At 44.5% G+C, this 19810-nt stretch overlaps 1 protein-coding gene across 1 annotated transcript; it reads right to left on the reverse strand.

Moving 5' to 3' along the window:
* Positions 1-1027: 1027 nt before the first annotated feature.
* Positions 1028-16835, reverse strand: ACADL (acyl-CoA dehydrogenase long chain). Its single transcript, XM_063340994.1, has 11 exons — positions 16680-16835; positions 14645-14806; positions 13071-13208; positions 12470-12634; positions 11443-11509; positions 10033-10197; positions 9250-9351; positions 7917-8030; positions 5792-5919; positions 3532-3618; positions 1028-1703 (listed from the first exon to the last, which is right to left on the reverse strand). Exons 1-11 carry the CDS (start codon positions 16751-16753, stop codon positions 1610-1612), a joined length of 1296 nt encoding a protein of 431 aa, XP_063197064.1. The 5' UTR covers positions 16754-16835; the 3' UTR covers positions 1028-1609.
* Positions 16836-19810: the final 2975 nt, after the last annotated feature.

Here is a 19810-nt window from a genome sequence, read left to right on the forward strand (position 1 = left end):
ATACCTCCCGCCCGCTCCGGCAGGGCTGAGTGAGCCCCCCGCGCCCGCAGACCCCCCGGGCAAGGCGGGGCCCGGCCAGCCTGGCAGCACCGCGGCCAGAAGCCACGCCCGGGCCGGCGGAAAGCGGCGGGGAAGGACGGGAGAACCCGCAGGGGAGGGACACGGGGCGGGGCGCGGCCCGGCGACTCCCCCCGCCCCGCGCGCCCGGGCCACCCCCGCCTCAGCCCCGCGGGCCCCGCCCCGCGCCCGGACCGTTAGGCCCCCCCCGCCCTGCCCCGCCCCCACCCGCGTCTCCTCCTCGCGCATGCGAACCAGCGCTCGGCGGCGCCACAGCCGCTCCCGCCGCGGGAACCAACTGCCGCCCGGCCCCGGTTCCCCCCCCTCGCCGCCGCCTCCGCCTCACCGCGGAGCCGGAACCGGCCCCGCCGCCCGCCTCCGGTGACCCCGCGAAGCCCCGCGCTTGCCTCCGCCCGCCGGCTTCTCCACAGCGGCTCTGCCGCCTCCAGCCCGCGCGGCGCGGCGCCCGGCGCGGCTCCCTCTGCCGCTGTTGAAGAGTCCGCGCCCAGCTAAAGCGCAGCGCGGAGGGGCGGGGCCGGCCCGCGCAGGGGGGGCGGAGCATGGCCAATCCGCCGCGCCCGGGGGCGGGGCTCGGCGCGAGGGCGGCCCCCGCCATTGGCCGGGCGCCTGAGGCGGGGACGGCCCTCCTGCCGCCAGCGCGCGCCTCCGCGGGGCGCGGCGCGGCCGGGGCCCTGAGGGGAAAGAGGCGGGAGGGGGACGGACACCACAGTGCCGCGCCCTGGGGAGTGAAGATAGAACCCCCTGCCTGTATAAATAATTTATATATTAAAAAAAATATATAGTTTTAAGCATTTTTATTGGGAATAACAACTTGGAAATACCTGAAAATACTCACCAGTATCATGACCTTCCCTTCCCCGAAACTCCCCCTCAGAGCCCTGAGGTGAACACAGGGGCAGAGGCAGCGCGCCGGCTCTCCCTCGGGCTTTGAAGTAACACGGACAACCACTAAATTGCATAGAAATGCTTTATTGTGTTTGTCTGAACAAAGTGATTAAAATAAGGCATTCAGGGTTACATGTAAACATAGCGGCCAGTGGTAGGCTCCCCCCCAGCCCAGCGAGCAGAGGCACAGTAGCGGCGGCAAGTTCTACCTGGACACAGTGATACTTGTCAAGGGGAAATACAAATTCGAAGGTATATTAACATTTAACTTCTGTTTATTTGTAAAGAACGTGGCTTCCCTAGAGAAGATACTTGTTTCTGAAAAGCGAGGGGTGGATTCAACATAGTGGCATCAAGTCTGAAAGACTGAGCTACCCATAACGTTCCAGATGCAAAACTGCCTTTCGCTAACAGAACTTTTGGCACCCAGAAAATTACTCTGTGTCATCCAAAGATATTTAAATTGAAAGTTCATTAAATATTAGATATCCTCCCTATGCACACACTGTTGTTACTTTTAAGTGTCACTTCCTTGAAAGAATATGATACACCACATTCATTTTACTTACATTCTGATGTCTGATTTTATGCCATATATTAATACAAAGGGATTCTGGGAGACTCTCCAAAGGAGTAAGCATCTGCCCTACTTGTCACTGACAATGTCTCTAGCAATAAGTTCTTTCATTATTTCATTGGTACCACCATAGATTGGCTGAACACGGGCATCCACAAAAGCTCTGAGGAGAAAAAAGAATAATAAAACAAGGCAAGATTAAAAAACAACTCCTCAGAATGGACACATAATCAAAAGAAAAAGATATCAACTTTTATCTTTGAAGATCCCTTGATATTCCCATTTTTGAAGAGGTCCACATTTTCAAAGAGGTTTCAACTACCAAAAATATTTCATCTTTCCAAGGTACTGGGCCAAACTAGGGATTTGGTTAGTATCTCTTCCCTGTTTTTTTTGTTTACATTGTAAAGTCTCCACTATCCCCCCTTATTAAACCAGAATAAAATTAAGCTCTATAAAACCAGATTCCTACCTTTTCCCCTTCTCCTCCCCCCGTTTTTGTTCCCCCTTTCCTCACACCCTTGAGCACCAACTCAGCTCTGGACACCGAAGCCCCCGCTCAACCACCACGCACATCCTGCACCGCAGCACAGCCTGCGTGAACCGCAAGACCCAGGTGCCTCCTTGTTGTGAAAAAAAAAAAACAAAAAACCAACAACTTCTGCAGAGCCAAACTGATAGTTATCACAGTAATTTGCTCTAATGCTCTAATGGTGATCCTGTCAAGAGGACTGGTAACGGTGCTGTCAGCTCTTTCTTTGAGGTGGGACTCAAACACCTTGGCAGGTAAAGAAAGCGCTGACTGGTTTCACATCAGCTGGCTACAGCCTTCTACCGACACCAGCTACATGTGGGCCAGCAGCCGAAAAGCCACATCCAGCCAAACCATTTCCATCCTCACGCTGGAACCAGCACCAGTACACGCACAGCTGGTGATGGCACACAGGACGATAACAGTGTGCTTTTTCCATCTTAATTCTGCTTCGTTATACAGAGAGCAGCCCAGGAGCAATGCGGCATTCTCTGGAAACACGCATGTTGCTGAACCATGGGGATAATAAAACCCTGTACGGACAACTACCGCATGCACAGATAAGCAGCGGTTCTAGGACACCCTGAACTGGGCTTGCTGGCCTTCCTATTTAGTAAGATAGGGTGCAGCACACTCACAAATTACAGCCATTAAAACATGCAGGAAAGTTATTTTAAAGCAACATTTCACACTGTTATTGTATTTAGAATTAAAAAAAAAAAAATCTAAGCCTACTCAGTTAAAAAAATTAATTTATCTGCTTATGACAACTGCACAGCAGTCGTGTTCTTGCTATTTCTACTACCAGATTACCCTTTTTTTTTTTTTTTAATAAAAACAGCACCAAAACCTCCATTTAGTATGGCATGTACACAAAAGGAAACACATCTTCAGAGATAATACACAAGAAAATACATAAAAACTCCATAAACTTCAAAGTAGGCAAAAAATTGGGAATGGCAAATTCCTCTTTCTACATAAAAATCTCTTCGCTCTTCCATTTAAAAAGGTGTAAAAAAGCTGAACGTAGCCAGTCATGCTCTTGATTAGGCAATTTGTTATCTTGTGGTATTACACAAGATTTAGGCTGACCAACATGTTTTCTTTCCTTCATACGTATGCATTTAATTTCAGATTACACGTTCAAACTAGCTCCCCTCATTTTTATTCTTATATTGCTTCTTTGTTTTTTCAGTTATCATTTTCTTCTAGAAAAGCAACTTCTATTTCGTGAAATAACAGACAGTAACTGCTCCACAGCTTATGAGTTATTCGGAGAATCAAAACAAAGCCTTCCTGCAGACCTCTGTACAGTAGATTGCCTTTCAATAAACATGATGAGAAAAGGAACAGTAAATCAGAACTAACACAAAATAACTGACAAGCAGACGTAAAGGAAATGCCTCATTTTACTTTGGTGGAAATCTTTCACCGTTCAAGTCTGAAATGTTACACTTACTTTGCAATTGGATACTCCCACATGTATCCCCATCCTCCGTGCAGTTGCACACACTGAGTGGCTATGCTGTTTTGGAGATCAGAAGACCTTAAACGGCCAAAAAGAAATTTGTTTTCAGAAAGACGTTATGCTGTGCAACATTACTAGAGATACAGATAAGTTAGCAAGACAAAAATATAAGCAAACCTTTTACTCTCTCTAACTGATCTTAAATGCCGGCCCTTAAAATACTTTATATTCTGAGGGACTTTTTTCTTCTTACATGGTCGGTAAGAAATAAATACCGTTCAATTTAATGTATTAAATCTTTGTTCTCCTTATGGAAGAGCTCTCAGAGAAGGAAAGCTTTCAAAACAGACAAGCTTCTTCACCTTTCTTACAGGCCAAGAGATTTCTTTTGTAAAGCAGGCTGATATAGACTCTTTTCTTACCAAATCCCTCAGCCTTGTCAAAAACTAACAGCACCACAGGCTTCCCCCCCCCCCCCCCCCCCCCAGCAACACACCAGGATGCTCTTTGAGTTTAGCCATCACCTGGGGATAATTCATTTTCCTTAATAGATTTTATAGTTCTCAACGCTAAAAAAATACTGTAATTCTTAAACAGAATTGCTCACTGGAAAACATGGATTTAACTGCCAAATAAGATTTTAACTGCACTAGAAGCTCAAGCTAAAGTTAAAAGACATGGAAAAAAACCCCACTTTCTAAGCACCCAACTTTCAGAGTGGTACCAGAAGGAAAGAAAGTGATGATTCAAGTCAATTGCTTCTCATGGAGGAATCTAAGAGTCCTTTTCCCCAAACCACGCCTCTCCATTTCTCCAGACAATCCCCTCATCCAATTAAATCCGTATAGTTTGCTATACCAACTTTAAGTCTGCAGTGGCGAGTTACTGCAACTGTCTTCCCTAAATATATTTTCAAATTGATTTAGGTATATAATACAACCTGTCACCACAAAAATAAAATCTACAGACCTTTCATCAGATATTAGGAGAGAGATGCACAAACTGTTTTAAAAACCTTCAAAGCTCTAACTCAAATCATCGACTATACAGAAGTCTGAAGCAAAATTAACTGGAGATAGTCTCCTGAAACACTAAGGAATAAAGCAATTCTACATTGAAGCTTTTTCTAGACCATGCAAGATAAGTTTTATGGAAGGGAGTCACTGGGACTCCACTAGGGAAAGGGGGAATCCACAACAAATTGTGGTGCTAAACTGTGGGAGGGTGGGGGAGTTTCAAATGCCTCGCTTTGGGAAATGTGTTGAGGAAGTCAGTCTGAGCCGGCACTAGTTGTTTCCTCCTCCTCAGAATCGAATGCCTCTGCTCATGTACCTGGTACTTCTACATAATCAGTGCCAGGAACAGCACTCAATCAAAACCCTTCCTTTCATTGTAAATATTTTCTCTGGATTCCCTTAGTGTTCTCCGCTCATTTCCTCTACGCTTATTTTTAAAAGGCTAGAATCTGTAAACTTGTGCATCTTGCATAAAATTATTTGTTCATGTCTGATGTGGTTTTTTTTCCTCCCATCTTTGCAAGCAAAGCAAAACTATACAAATTCATGTGCCACTATCTTAGAGGCTTCTACTCATCCAGCATTCTCTGGTTAAGCCCAAGTTAACAGATAACACCACCGAGTACGGGGAGAGGAGGAGGAGTTCTGGCCAATAAAGGAAAGCACCATTTAGTCTCAGTTACAGCAACAGCTGTAGCCAACTATTCCCTCCCAAAACCAGAGAGCTTCAAAAACTGGCTGGGTCAAACAGCTATCGCTAAGTAACATTAACTAAAAAGTATCATACAGGCTTCAAATAAACCTGCACTTTTAAAAAACCAAACATCCCCCCTTTAAAAAAAACAAAACCAAACATCCTGCCCAAAAAAACCCCACCCAACTACAATTTGCTACAGTAATTGTAAATATTTACCTAAATACCATTGAATTACTCACTTTTACTTGAAGCTAAAGCTGAGTCTTGATCTTGTTACTAATGGAAGCCTGTTTTTAAAAGTACACTATTATTTTGAAATTGATCTGTTTAACCAGCCCTGGTTTTTAACCTAACTAAGATTTCTGCTGACTACATGATTAAAGTTAAACCTAGCGGTCTCTACTAGAAGCTGGCAATGTTATTATTAATCAGGCAGTAATTTTATCTTTTCATTGCATCTGAACAGTTCTGTGTTTTTATCATTAGACTCCTGTCGAGATCATGCAAGTAACACTTCCAAATGACTTTAACCGCATACCAATACTTTGCCATAGAAGCTGTGGAGGAGTCCAGACGTTTATCTGCATGCAGCTGCAAACAGTTGTCCATAAAAGCTCGGCCCACGCAAATCTGTGTTTTCATTTCGGCCAACTTGTGCTGTACAGTCTTATTTTGGAAGTGGACAGAGGAGGCAGAGGAAAGAAAGAACAGAAGTAGTACAGTTTTTAAGTGATATTTGAAGTAGAAAATGGAGCATTTTCTGAAAGGATTTCTGTTAGAAATCACTATTTCAAAATACTTTGGCTCTTTACACCAGAAGACAGCTTACTTTCCATACAATTATGTCTTTACCAATCTTATTAGAGGAAATTACTGCCCTTTACTTCTCAAGGTCAACTCAAAACATGACCTTAAGTGAAAAACCTCAAGAGCCTAAAAACAAATTCCTAGAGAGCAGAGGCATTGGGTGCTCTGCCACTCTCAGCTCCCTCTTGTGGGGGAACATCCTTTGACATCGTAGAGCCACTTATTTCCCCAATAAATATCATTTTATCATCTGTTGAATGCTTTTTCTATGCATTCAGTTCTTCAGAGTTTAATTCACATGCAAAGAGACAAAAAAGAAAATTTTAGACTGTCAGAAAATTTTTCAACACTGAGGTCTGCCGCGTTGGAATTCCAAGTTTCTAGATAGAAGAGGTGAAACCCATTGCTACAGTTATGTAAAACCAGACCAGGCAAGTGGTCAACCATCTTCTTGTAATTCTGGTAGGGAGCTGTTAAAACACCACCCAGTAACAAAAGCTTTTTCTAATCTCACAGTCCTAAAATGGAATATAAAAAAATAAATCTTCTTGCTTCCCTTGACAATAAATATAACGGGCCAGTCTACTATTACAAAGAAAAGATTTAATTTCAAACACTGGACTGTGGCATGACTAAATTAATTAAGCAAGGGAGAGCTCTTCAGAAAGGATTTTTGATTATATGCACATTCTAGCCATCGGCAACAAGAAGGAAACTGAAAAGGTATGCAAGAATGGATTATTTTGACAAAAATAATATACTTTATGAAGTAAATTCTATCTGTAATTACGGATTTGTCACTGTTAGCTTTAAAAACAGATAAAGATCATAATTTCCTGAAAGATACCTAGCATTCCAGCCTCTAAAGGGCCCAATTCTGCTGCTATTAACAACTAAAGATTTGATTTTGACAAAGGAAGTCTCAAGATTTAGAAATGGATTTTTTTTTAATTATCTCAAAAGTATATTAAAAAAAAAAAAAAAGAGGCAGCCAACATCCTCTAACGCATGAGTCATTTCTATCCTATAAACCAAACATGCAGGAGCTTGGTCTGCTTCAGCCCCAACAACTAATGTGGTTTTCACGAAAACTGTAACAACGCAATACTGCGGAAACCAACATCTGTTTTATGACTGCAACTAAAGAGCGCAGGCATAAATGTCTCAAAATACAATTAACTACCACTGTCAGGAGTGAGATATGCTCAGAGAATGACCCAACAGTTTTATCTGCATTCACTTAAACAGCCGGCTAGCTGCTAGCTGAGGAATCTCATTACAATGTCCATAAAGCTGAACACAAGCACCTCCGCGGGCATTCAGGCAGCAAGGTCACTGCCTGGGAACCCCCACCAGTATCAGCCTCAAAGTTCATTTGTCTGCAATGCATAATGTGCAGAGGAACGCAGCACCTGCACATGTCCCAAGCTCTTCTGCAGTCTGCAGGATTCCAGGCAGATACAGAAATACGTGCAGGTGTAACAGACCCTGTGATTAGGGCCCTCCGACAGTAAAACACAAGCCTAAGGGCAACCAGGTAATTTTTCTTCATCAGCAGCAAAACGCCAGTATAGTTTCTGCTTGCATATTTCACTTCCAAAACCAGCACTGCTGGGAAGTAACAGAATTGTAAAATACATACATAAAGACTTTTGTCATGTTGGGGTTTATTATTTTTGTTTTTCAAAAATGAACGATGGGTATGGAGGCAAACAGCCACAGTCCAACAGTGAAACCTGTGCGAACAGTCCTTTCAAAACAGCCCGGTGATTTTCATTTGCTCACTATTTCACATGCACAGATGTAAAGCAAATGCACACTGGAATACATACACAAGTCTCCCAGTTCAAACTCACCTGCAAGTGTGCAATTGTCTTCCCAAAAGCTTTTCTTTGCTTCACATAATTCCTTGTTTCTTCAAACATGAATTCACAACTGGCAAGAGCCATATCAGCAATGAGCAGTCTTTCCTTTTGAAACACAAATTACAGAATCCAGTTGAATTAGTCCTACATTTCTCCATATCAGATGCACAATTGGGACACAGATGTTCAGTGTTGTTCACTAAGGGAGGGGGGCAGAAGTCCCACTAAGTATCAAACCAGACACACTGCATTACTGAAATTAATGAGTGGGACAAACACTTTGCTGCCCGAAGCTCACTTGTAAGTCTTTGATGGGGTAATGTTCTATCACAATGACACAAAAAATAGCTACAAATGAACCACACAACTCTTACTGACCAAAACATTCACATCAACTTCTGTTTCAATTACTGGTCTTCACCGCTCAGTTTGAACAACAACTGTATTTAAAAATTTCAACAGGACACTTCTAGAAAAAAACAAAACCTACTACAAAACCCTGGCTGTTTTTTCCTTCCTCGTGACATGTTGAAAAAGAGAAACTAAGTACAGAAATACTTCTAGCACCACTGAAATCATCTGATGCATCATGTTGAACCTGTTCAGGAGTGCATCTATTTCTTTAAAGCAGTAAAAGATTTCCTTTGATGAGGTTTCGTATTCATTCACAGTATAAAATTAAATAAACATGATTCCTTCCAGATGAGGCAAATACAAAGTCATAGTTTTGACAAAGCACAGTCACATTTTAAAAAACCTCTTTGTTTCTTTGTCCTCCCCAATAATTCCCAAACTTCGTAAACTAGCTCACAAACTGTTATTTCCACTAGCAGGGTATTTTGTTATATGGACAAAGAAAGAGTTCCTTATATCTTTAGTATGTTTCTATCGGTAGAAGAGCTAGAACAGCAGTGCTTGCTCGTTTCTTTAAATAGAATGCCAAATGCATCAGAGCCCTCCAAGCTATATTTAATTCACTAAGCAAAGTGGTTTCATGGTAGAAGTATACAAGAAAACCGTGATATTTTCTTTTAAATACACTACCCTCAGGTTCCTCAATAGCTGGGCTGTTGACGAAGGGATCTGTCTTTGAGCTGGTGGGATATCAGCATTTTTACCAATGCCCAAAGAACAGCACTTTTAGCACTAGGTACTGTGTTCTTCAGTTAAAAAGCAGCAGTATCAACACAATGTTGCCTACAGACATCCCAGTTCTGAGCCCAAGGTGGCTCCCCACGAAACGTAATCTTCAAGACCAAGACAGATCTTGCCATGACAAAAATTGTCTCTGTATTCTTCCTACAAACCCTCACGTTCCTCTTACCTGAGGGAGCTCTGCCATCAGATAATAGAACCCTTTGTTCTCTTTTCCAAGCAAGGCACTGGCTGGCAACCGCACATCTTCGAAAAACAGCTCTGCTGTGTCCTAAAAGGATTTTAAATGCAACAGTTCATAGCCTGACATTCTCGTCTCTTCACCCCACTTTTTTTGCCCCATTTTTTTCATGCTACTGTACACTTTAACTTGAAATCAGAGAATCATTTAGGTTGCAAGGTCTTCCAGAGGTCATCCAGTTCATCTCCTACTCAAAGTAGCTCCAGCCAAGCAAGCAGCTGAGGGCCTCGTCCAATTGTGCTTTCCAAGGCTCTAAAGCTGAAGGCTCCACAAACTCTCTGGGACCTTCTTCCAGTATCTGATTACTTTTGTGGTGAATTTTTTTTTTCTTAACACCTACTTAGGATTTTCCTTAATGTAACTGGTGTCCCTTGCCACTCTCCCTTTCACTGCGCTCCTTTAAGAAGAATCTGGCTCCATTTCTACAGCCAACCATTAGGTAGCTAAAGACGTGGATAAGATCCTGTTCTTCCAGGCTCCTTCAGTGTGAACGAAACGAGCTTCCTCAGCTTCTCCCTGGACATCACAGGCTTCAAACTTCCATAGGCACACTCAGCATACATACTTTGCATGTATATCATTTGTGCTCTAAAGCCTAAGACCTAGAATAGCAGCACAGTTCCATTTTTTATTTATTTAGCTAATGGCAGGCATTAAGTGGTTTTAGACTTCTTCCAAGTCTATTACGCGTTAGGGGTTGTACGAACTCACTTGAGCTTTCAGGCCAATTTTGTTCAGCTTGCGTCCTTTGATGAAACCTTTTGTTCCATTTTCCACCAGAAAAAGGCTGATTCCATGAGCAGGAGATCGGGCCTCCCGGTTTGTAACCGCAACCACAATCACCACATCACTCATCCAACCATTAGTGATGAATACCTGTAACAAAACCAACGAGCTGGGTGGATAGATGTTAGAAAAGACCTTCAAGCAGCATAAAGAAAACTTGCACTGATGTTTTCACAGGTGAACTGAAAGGTAAGGTTTAAGTGTCCAGAAGAATTTTAAGCTTTAAGCTGTCTGAATTAAGTGTTTTGGAACAAGGTCTATTAAAGTAGGAATTAGTTTGAGAAGTATTGTGTGGGTCAGAAGTGTGAAGTTCAAGAACGCACAGATCAATTTCTTTTGTCTGTCCCATCATAAAGAAGGAATTTGGTCTCAAATGAACACAGAGGTTCTCCTTCCTAGAAATTAAATTAGCAAGGTACAACATGCAAAACTACGAACTGCTTCTTGTCGTAACTGCTTACTATAATCCTGTAGAACGACTCATGAACCTGCCAAAGTGACCCATCTTAACTCCAGCAAAAGAAACGAGCTATCTGTCCTGCTTGGCTTCAGCTGCGCAGCATAGTCAAGTATCCTTTTGAACACCTCTACATGCATGTTTGCTTGCACACATTCTCACATTCCCTGCTTGCACAAGTTCTGCTAAGGTCAGAAGTCTCTCTCAGTACCATGTTATCAGCACGAGTACAAAGGAATGGGGGGAGAAAGAAAATAAAGACTTCTCATAGCTTTAAAAAGAAAAAACAAACCACACACCACCCTGTTGAACCCACACTTCCATTTGAGCGCTACTTCTGCCTTCTTGCTTTTTTACAATGGCAATGAAAGAAGAGGTTAACACTGTCAGCTTTGCAACAGCTTGACAACACACACAGAGCATCTGATGCAGTTGGGTTTTATACTGCTAACATGATGACCAGCAGGCTCATGAATACAGATTCCACGGCTTGCATTGTGGTCACACAAGGTTTTACTCAGGCCACTACAGTAGTAGTATATATATTTTGTTGTTCAACCTCAGCACTAAAAAACCAGCCCTGGTCCAGTTCATACTATGCAGGACTTCTTTCTTCTCCCCGCCCCCCCCCTTTTCTTCCCAGCTTAAGGGAAAATAGGCCTTTTGATAAGGTTATTTTAAAGATATAAAAAGAACCTATTCAAGCCCATCCATAAAGTGACAGCAACAGAAATGAGATAGTAACTGGGGAAAAAACCCCACAAAAAAACAAAATTGAAAGGACTGGGGGAGATACTAATGCTGATGTACATCCTTCACTGCCCAAATGCATTCAGTTCCCAAAGCCTATGAGTGGTATACACGTCTTGTTCACTTACCTTACTCCCATTAAGAATCCAATCACTTCCATCTTTTTTCGCATATGTTCGTATTCCCTGCAAGTCACTAAAATGAAATACAAAAGGTCCTTCAAGAAACCATTTCAGAAGCTGCAATTTGTATCTTTAATTCTACCCAGTAAAATGAGGTGGATTTTACACCACCCAGATATGGGCTCAGTGAAAACGCATAGGAGGATAGTGAAATACGGTGAAATAGCTTAGAGCATAACATAGAAACCACAAGCACGTTGTGGGAAGGGATGATAAACCTATGCAACTGTACAAGAACACAAGGTCCCATTTTAACATATCTGCTTGTAGAAAGTGGTGAAATACAAGCACTGACACCAATGGGTCAGCATCCCCTTACGCCAATATGCCTTGGATGACAAACGCCAGACAAAACGACATCCTCTAAGCAGGCTCACCCCTGATCAGGAGGCTCTGTAAAAAGCCACTGGCAACATCTACCATTTGTAGAATTATGACACCAACAGGTTTTGCTCTTCACCTGTCTCTCTCTGTTTGGGAAACTGGACAGATCAGCTGTGTCTACTCCAAACACGCACTGTCTGCCCTTCAATAATGATGGGCAAGGAGGGACATTCCTCTGTTGGAAAGGACTCAGGGCAAAGAAAATAAGGTGTTCTGTTTCACAAGAGCTAATAATAATGCCAAGCCCTCTTTACCAAGGCATGTAATTTTCTCCTTACTACATTTCATATTAGAAGTATGTTCATACCACAAGCAAGTTTGCAACTATAAACTCAGACTATAAAAGCAAATAGAAAGTGTATTTGCCCACAGTGAGACAATACAGAAATGGATTCTGAGCGAATATCCATAAATGACAAAGCTGTAATAAAGTAATCTATATGTAACAGGTTTTTTGAGTTCCTACCTAATCTAGGATAGTGTCTCGTCACTGAAACGACTATATAACCGGAAGGCTCAGAATTTTTTTCACTGACAAGTCAATAGAGAACACATAATGTTAAGACCATTGTTTCAGTATTTAGCTTACCTGCCAGCCCCGGGTTCTGTCATGGCAATAGCTCCAATACACTTGCCTGCAACCATTTCAGGGATAAAGCGTTTAATCTGTTCTTCAGAGCCATAGTTTGCAATGTAGGGCATGACTATATCTGAATGAAGGCTGAATCCTGGGCCCGTACAGTTAACATACATCCTTGAGGAGTGGGAAAAAAAAAGGTGTTCATAGAAGTACTACAGAGATCTAAATATTGAACTTTACACCGTTACAACATAGACCCAACAATGAAGAAAGCCCCACCACACAGAAGTCTCCCACAACCTGAGCTTGTGGCACTTGTACTGTTATTTACAGAATGTACTTTCATGGCCAAATGGGTATGTAGCGTATCGGCCTAACGAAAATGCTTCCCCCAGCCACAGAGTCCTAACAGTGGAGCACTATGACATTTGTTCCTTAAACAACCATCCATAATACTTAAGAGGGATTTACATGCATCTAAACTATGCTTTCCATGAAGAAGATAACACCATTTTCTGTAAGCAAACGTATTCCGTAATGAGGACATCTTATGGAAAAAAAATCTCTTGATAATATCACTGAAATTGTTCCTGAAGCGTCTAGTACTTACTGCTCCTCCCAGACCACAGCTGAAGAGAGAATATCCGCTCCGATGCCTCCATGTTTTTCAGCAATAGCAACACCCAGCAAACCCTGCTGTCCAGCCTTTTGCCAGAGCTCCCTGCTCACCTGGCCGTCCTTCTCCCATCTGCAAAATGAACACAAGAACAGAGTCATGCATTAAAACCCCCATGTGCTACTGTTTATTTGTCACGGCTGCTGCTTTGCTAGAACATCCCACCCATTCCAGGCTCTACTTCACCCATCACCAAAGCTTCTCCTCGCAATAATCCACAATTGCATTCACTGGTGCCACAGCTGTCTCTCCACATCAGCCCAGCCTATTAATATACTCTGCCTGAAGCCTCCTTGTTTACTTAAAAGGTGTGAGAACAGAATGGTTCAAAGGTCGCTGAAGTGAACCAAGAACACAAGTCCAACTTGTTCCAGGCTCTCTAGGAAATCATTGTGTCAGCAAGCTAGCGAACAGGATCCTCAGTAACCTCTAGCGGAGCCAGTGCCTGTTCACAAACCTGCACTAGAAGTCATTCCAACAAGAGATGAGGGAAAATATCTGGTTTTGTGGACAGATTATGACTGTACGGTGGAAAAGCATACTACTTTGAGGTTATGGTTTGAGGATGAAAAAATAGTTGGCAACAAGCCTGATGTAAGCTGTTTCCATTGCCTCCTGCTGCTCATTTCTGCCCCAGAGCCACAACACCCCACCCACTCAATTGTGCCATCTCAACTGTTTGTGGATGCACACTGTGAGCTACACCAGGGAACTCATCTAGCAGCAGGATTTCAGAATAAGCCCTTCGCCACCCCCCAGTGTTTTTGTAGGAATGCTTTTCAACTAAAGTAAAAATTGCTTAAGACACTACTGCAGCTTAACGCTTTCTGTTCAAAAACATATTCTGAGTTCACTTATTTTCTTTCCCAACTATAACATGATTGGAATCAGCTAAAATAAGGGCAAAAAACACCCTCCAGCTCTAGTCCAATGGAAGTACGACACTTCTACTCTGTGCGGACGACCACACATATTCCCACAGAAGCAAAAAAGAAATTTAAACAAAGATATTTTGTGCAATTTTCTTGGCAATATGTAATCCAGCTTACCATCCCATGTGTAATGTATTTACAAAATCTACTGCAATGTAACCTAGACACACTGTCAATGCTATTTTGGATGACAGCAGTTCCATAGTGTGGGAACTGAACTGCCTCCCTAACTCTACGCCCAAGACATCAGCGTCAAGAGTTAATACCTATAAGCAGGGATACTTTCACTGCAACTCTGTAAACTCCATTTGTCTGCTTATAGGCCTAAGACAAGGATGCCAGATTGCCTACACTGGAGCTCAAAAAATGCAGCAAATTTTAATTACGTGTGATTTTTCTTCACGTATGATTTTCATAGGCAGGTTTGTTTTAATACAGTAAATTTGAAATAGAAAGCTTGTAAATGAAAGCAAGTATCCTGTTTATCTTGTCATATCAAGCATAACACTCCAAAAAGCATTTTGGTGGAAAAATGCATATTGTTTGGCAAACTAAAATGTTTAAGAGGTATCTTACTCAGCGTGAAAAGGCAGCACTTCTTCCTGAAAGAACTTCCTGGCGCTCTCCCTGAAGATATCATGATCTGATGAGAAGATCCTCCGAGTGCCTATATCAACCAAACTCTTAGCAGAGGATGGTTCTGGGCGCTTTGTGCCATGCTGTTCAGTTTGCAGAGGACTAAAAAAGACAAGTGAAAGCATCTGTGAGGACACAGAGACCCATCATTTACATAACCCTTTTAAGAAAAAGGAAAACACCTGTGATGTTAAACATAGTTCACATCCCAAGGCTACCACACTGTTAGCTCCAACGGATACCTACAATAAATATAAAGATGTAACGCACACTGTACTTCACTGGGCTGTGAAAGGAGGTAAGACAAGATCGGTTTGTCCTTAATGCTTCAAATAAATTAAAAACAATAATAATACACACATAGGTCAAAGGATAAAGTTCTGTTCATTACAGTTGATAAAACTCATCACTGCTTTTCCCCCTGCCGCACCGCCTCCAAAATGCAATTCAGCTCAATTTAAACTGAGGGGGTAACTTTTTGAACAAGTAAACTTTTTTGTGTGTTTTTTTCATTGTGTACGTGCCCCCAAAAGTCTCAAGATCACAAATCCATGACAGTGAAGGTTCACGCACTCAAAATAAAAGCAAATACAACATGGATTTGCACGCACTGAGGGCTGTACTATACTCTGCATTATCACATATATCTGCATAGTTCTAACCTTGAAAACAATACTTTCTAATTCCTTCGAACTTCCAGTATTTTTGTTGTACAGGAAGGCTAATCCTCCCAAAACTCTGGTAAAAAGATACACACAAATAAAATGCTTCTTTAACAAAAAAAAAAAAATCTGAAACAGTGGTAGATGTCAGCAGTTGAAACCACACAAGTAAAGTATAATTACAAAATAACAGGGAAGGGTTTGCTTCAGTGCTGAAAACAAAAATTCACTTCTTACATTTGTGCACTAGGTTCTTTGACTTGCTTTTATTTTATTGCCACAAAACATGTGAAATTATAAATAAAGAGCCGAGCTATGCTAAACGGAAAAGGCATTTGCTGTTCCTTCTCAAGCTATTTTGCTCATCTCTCCTCAGTTTCCCAGCACAGCACCGTAATTGTGCTTAGTCCCACAGAGCTGAGCCTGCCGTTATTTACTCCATGACTGTGACATAACTCACACTCTTCCTGGTGCAAAGGATTAAATGCCTGAAACACATTAAGATCTGAAACACAGACTCTGTTTAGTGATATTTGGAAGAAACAGGCTACTGCAACTTGCTTGTTTGGCATTTTGTACCCTCAAACACAGCCCTCCCGCACTAGGCACACAGTGACTCCCCCAGAACCTCCACCTTATTTTTAACGCTGTTTACGATGACGGCGAGCTCTGCTGAAGACCACCCTTCTGTCCCACTGCGGCTCACAACCCCACGGCGCACAGGGCCCCAGGGGTGACCAGGGTGCTCAGGCAAGGACGCGCCCGGCCCCGTCACCTGCCGCCACCGCGGGACTCGGCGTCCCCCGAGCGCCGGCGGCAACTGGGGCAAAGGTCGAGCCCGTCACGACGACGCGCGGGGGTTCTCGGGCCTGGCGGACACCGAGGACTCGGCGGCATCCCGGGCCCAGGGGGAGCTCCCGGACCTGCCGGGCCCAGGCCACTCACCCAGACCCCAGCAGCCTCCTGCGATGGGGGCGTAGGCGCACAGGTATAGACCCACGCCTATATACACATACACGCCTGTGCCTATCACCTTCCCGATACACACAGAGCACGCATCCACACCCCTCCAGATATATATATATGTGGTGGATGTTCGCACCTGTGTATATCTATGTGTGCATGTAGCACACACAGCCCATGAGAACGCACACCCCCAGCCCCACGCAGGCAAACACACACAGACACCTCAACGCGCCCAGGCGCGGGGGCGCCCGCCCGCCCGCCCTCACGGCGCGCCGCGGCGGGGCCCCGAGACGCAGCCGCCTGGCACCCCCAGCCCCGGCGATGCCCACCATCTAACGAACGCTAACCTGGCCTGGGCAGAGAAGGGCCGGGGGCCGGCGGCCCGCAGCAAGCCTCGCAGGCGGAGCAGCCGCGCCGCCATCTTGCGCCGCGGCGGGACAGGGCGGGCGGGGCGGCAGCGGCCTTCAAAGCCGCGGCGGGCGGGGGCGGTGCGGTCATCGCGCCGTCACGGGGCCGCGCTGAGAGGCATGTGGGCTGGACGTGTTATTATTATTATTTTTGTAGTGATTGTTTTCTTTCCGGGTCGCTTAGCGGGCGGCTTCTCGGGTCCGTCGGCGTTGCGCCTCTCCTCGCCCCGTGTGTCGAGGCGGGGGTTTCGGCTGGCCGGAGCCTCTCTCGCGCAGCCCTGCAGTCGGCCCTGCTCCCGCCTCCCTGCGGTTACAAATCCCCTCTAATACATCTGGGCTTACAACAGGATTATGATGAAATATCTGTGTTACTATTGTTTTTCTAATGTAGCTTTGAAATCACATTACAGAGGGGAGGGGGGACGCGGGCGGCCGCCGGAACGGAGGGATGGTGCGCCCAGGGGTGGTTGGGGCCCTGGCGCGGGGCGTCACCGCTCCCGCCTCGGCCGCCGCTCCGTCCGCCCCCCTCAGGGCCGGGGCTGTCACCCCTCCCCGGCTCGGCAGGCCGGCTTTTGGGGGGCCTGGCGCCCCCAGACCTGGCGAGGGACCCGGGGCGGGACACACACACACGGGTACCCGAGCTTCCTTCCCCTCAGGGGCCGTTTTCGCGGCATCGGGAGAAAACTACCGCCCCACAGCCTCCCGGTGTCGGTGTCGGTTAATTTGCAGAAGGAACTGCACACCAAAGTCTTTTAGCACTCTTTTTTTTTTTTTTTTTTTTTTTTGAGGGCTGCTTCCCTAAATAAGGATTATTATGGTTATCATGGAAAGCAGGGGCTTTCCAAACCATGGAGAGAGCATTCCTTGCAGGAAGAGAGAGCCACTGGAGGTGGGGGAAAGGATGCAGATGTAACAGTCTGCTCGTAGCCCACCCTCCCTTCGGCTCCTGTGGCCGCCATCCCACATGGGGCACAGCCCTGATGGATAGTACTCTCCTGACTCAGCCATTTGGAAAAGTTTTGAGCTGTAAATGGGCATCTTTCACTCAGAAGGGCACTCCTGTCTACTTCCTTTACCAACAAAACCCTGAGATACAAGCTTGGCTAGAAAATGGATGTTACCAGTTGTCACTGTGATGGGGACTGGGTTAAAACAATATGCAATCCCCATGGATGGGATTTTCCTCGCTCCTCACGTGGTGTTGGGGAACCTTCAGGCATTACCTTCCAGAGGCATGAGATGGCACAAAAATTGTAAGCAAACAGTGAGTTTTGAGCCTTGATGTTTGTTGAGAAATAATTAAAAAAAAACTAAACCTGAAAAGCAGATTGCAATGGCGCAAAATGCAAAGCAGATTGGCCCAGAAGATATTTTTTCAAAATCTTGTAATTTTAAAACTAATACTTTACTGGGAGGTGAATTTTACATAGTTTGTTGAGAGAATTCCCGTCGTTTGGGTGTTTCTGTATATTGATCCATAGTCTAAACCTGTCGTAATGTTTTGTGACAGATAAAAATATTATCTTTCTTTTGATCAGTCCCATTTTCAGCTATAGTGTTCCTACACCATAAGCCAGAAGATGGCACTACAGGAATAGTTTATTCCTATAGATGGGCCTGCCTGAAAGGAGTCTTGTCTCTCAAGGAGTGAATGTGTTTTCAGTGTGACACACTGGCAATTGCAGAGAGCAGTCTGGCTGCTTGTAGTTACAGCCAGAAGCACCTGCGTTACAAAACCAGTTGCAGCCTGGAAAGTTGTACTAATTTTTCATTTGGGAGTCTGATCTCATATCGGAGCAGGCAGGCGGGAAGCACACAGGGGCAGTTGAGAGGAAAGAAGTAAGACAGAGTTTGGTAGGAATTACTGAGTCTGGGTGCCCAGAGGTAAGATTTGGGCATGCTTACGGGGTCCCTTCAGGTAGAGCCTCCTAGGGAGTGCCCTCCTCGGCCTGGCATAGGCTCCTGGGTGAGCCCAGCACCTTGGTCTCGTGTCTGTTAGCAGGCAGGAGGCTGAGAGGGACATTTGCATTCCCAGGGATGCCCTGGTCACCCAGTTTACAGTCTTTGTGTCTTTGTTGCAGCAAGAAGATCTGGCAGGACATCTCCCATCACCCACGCACAGGGTAAAGTGATAAGGGAGCTGAGAGGTGGTAGATCCTGCCCTAAGCCACAGAAAAGCAAACTTTGTCCAGGCTTCAAGTATCAGTTCCTGGGATCAGGAAATGCCTCAAACAGACAGCAGCAAACAGATTGACATTTTTCATAACAAACAGGTTTTTGGGAAAGAAGGGTGGTTGTAAAAAATCGGATATTAAAATCAATGATATTTTTGTTGCACATGCTTGTGTGCTTGCAAAAAACAGAGTAGAAATAAATACTGCAGCAGGGCAGAGAGTGCAAATGTGTTGTTGGCCTCCTTCTAGATGCTGATTCTAGTTTGGGATTGTGCTTTTCTTACAGCAGCCTAATGGGACTTTACAGGGACACAGCATAGCCAGGGTGAAGTGACAGCGGTGCACCCCTTCCTAGCACAGTCTGGACCCTGCACCTCCATTCCTCCTGTGGGCATAGTCATAGCATGAGTCTCTAATTCTGATTTTCCCCCTCTTCATGGTGATGCTTTCTCTTTGTTACGGTCATCTCCCATACCAGTAAATGGCCTGTCCATCCTTCCTGACCTCTGTTACAGATGGCTCAGGAGAGGGATATGGTTTGCCCCATGTTATTGGGTGTAAATTTTCCCAAATTAGTAGCTCTCCTCCTCTCGTATTGTGTGGTTAGTGGTGGACTCTTTCAATTGAGACTCCAAACTGCTAGAGATCTCTGTGTTACACTGGTAAACACTGTATCCCCCAGTCATACCCAGCACTAACAATATCCACCCCTCTCATATTAGAATTGTTGCCAGCATGATGTAAAGACACCGAGTCAGTGGGCATGCATTTTTTTCTGTCAAATAACTCACCTACGTCTTTCCATGTGTATTCCTGAGCTGGGGCATTATTAGTCTTATTATGTCTCCAGCAGCATCTGTTGCTGTGGAAGAATGTTCTCCAGGGCTAGGTGTGTTG

This window comes from Chroicocephalus ridibundus, chromosome 7 (genome assembly GCF_963924245.1).
Source record: "Chroicocephalus ridibundus chromosome 7, bChrRid1.1, whole genome shotgun sequence".
Classification (NCBI taxonomy): domain Eukaryota; kingdom Metazoa; phylum Chordata; class Aves; order Charadriiformes; family Laridae; genus Chroicocephalus; species Chroicocephalus ridibundus.

Bases quoted from the DNA above. Each gene is read 5' to 3' on its own strand.
- ACADL (XM_063340994.1), bottom strand. From the start codon at position 16,753: ATGGCGGCGCGGCTGCTCCGCCTGCGAGGCTTGCTGCGGGCCGCCGGC. The intron at 12,635-13,070 runs GTAAGTACTAGA...CCACTCCTCAAG, and splicing joins GCTGTGGTCTGGGAGGAGCA to GATGTATGTTAACTGTACGG. The intron at 9,352-10,032 runs GTGAGTTCGTAC...AAATCCTTTTAG, and splicing joins AAATTGGCCTGAAAGCTCAA to GACACAGCAGAGCTGTTTTT.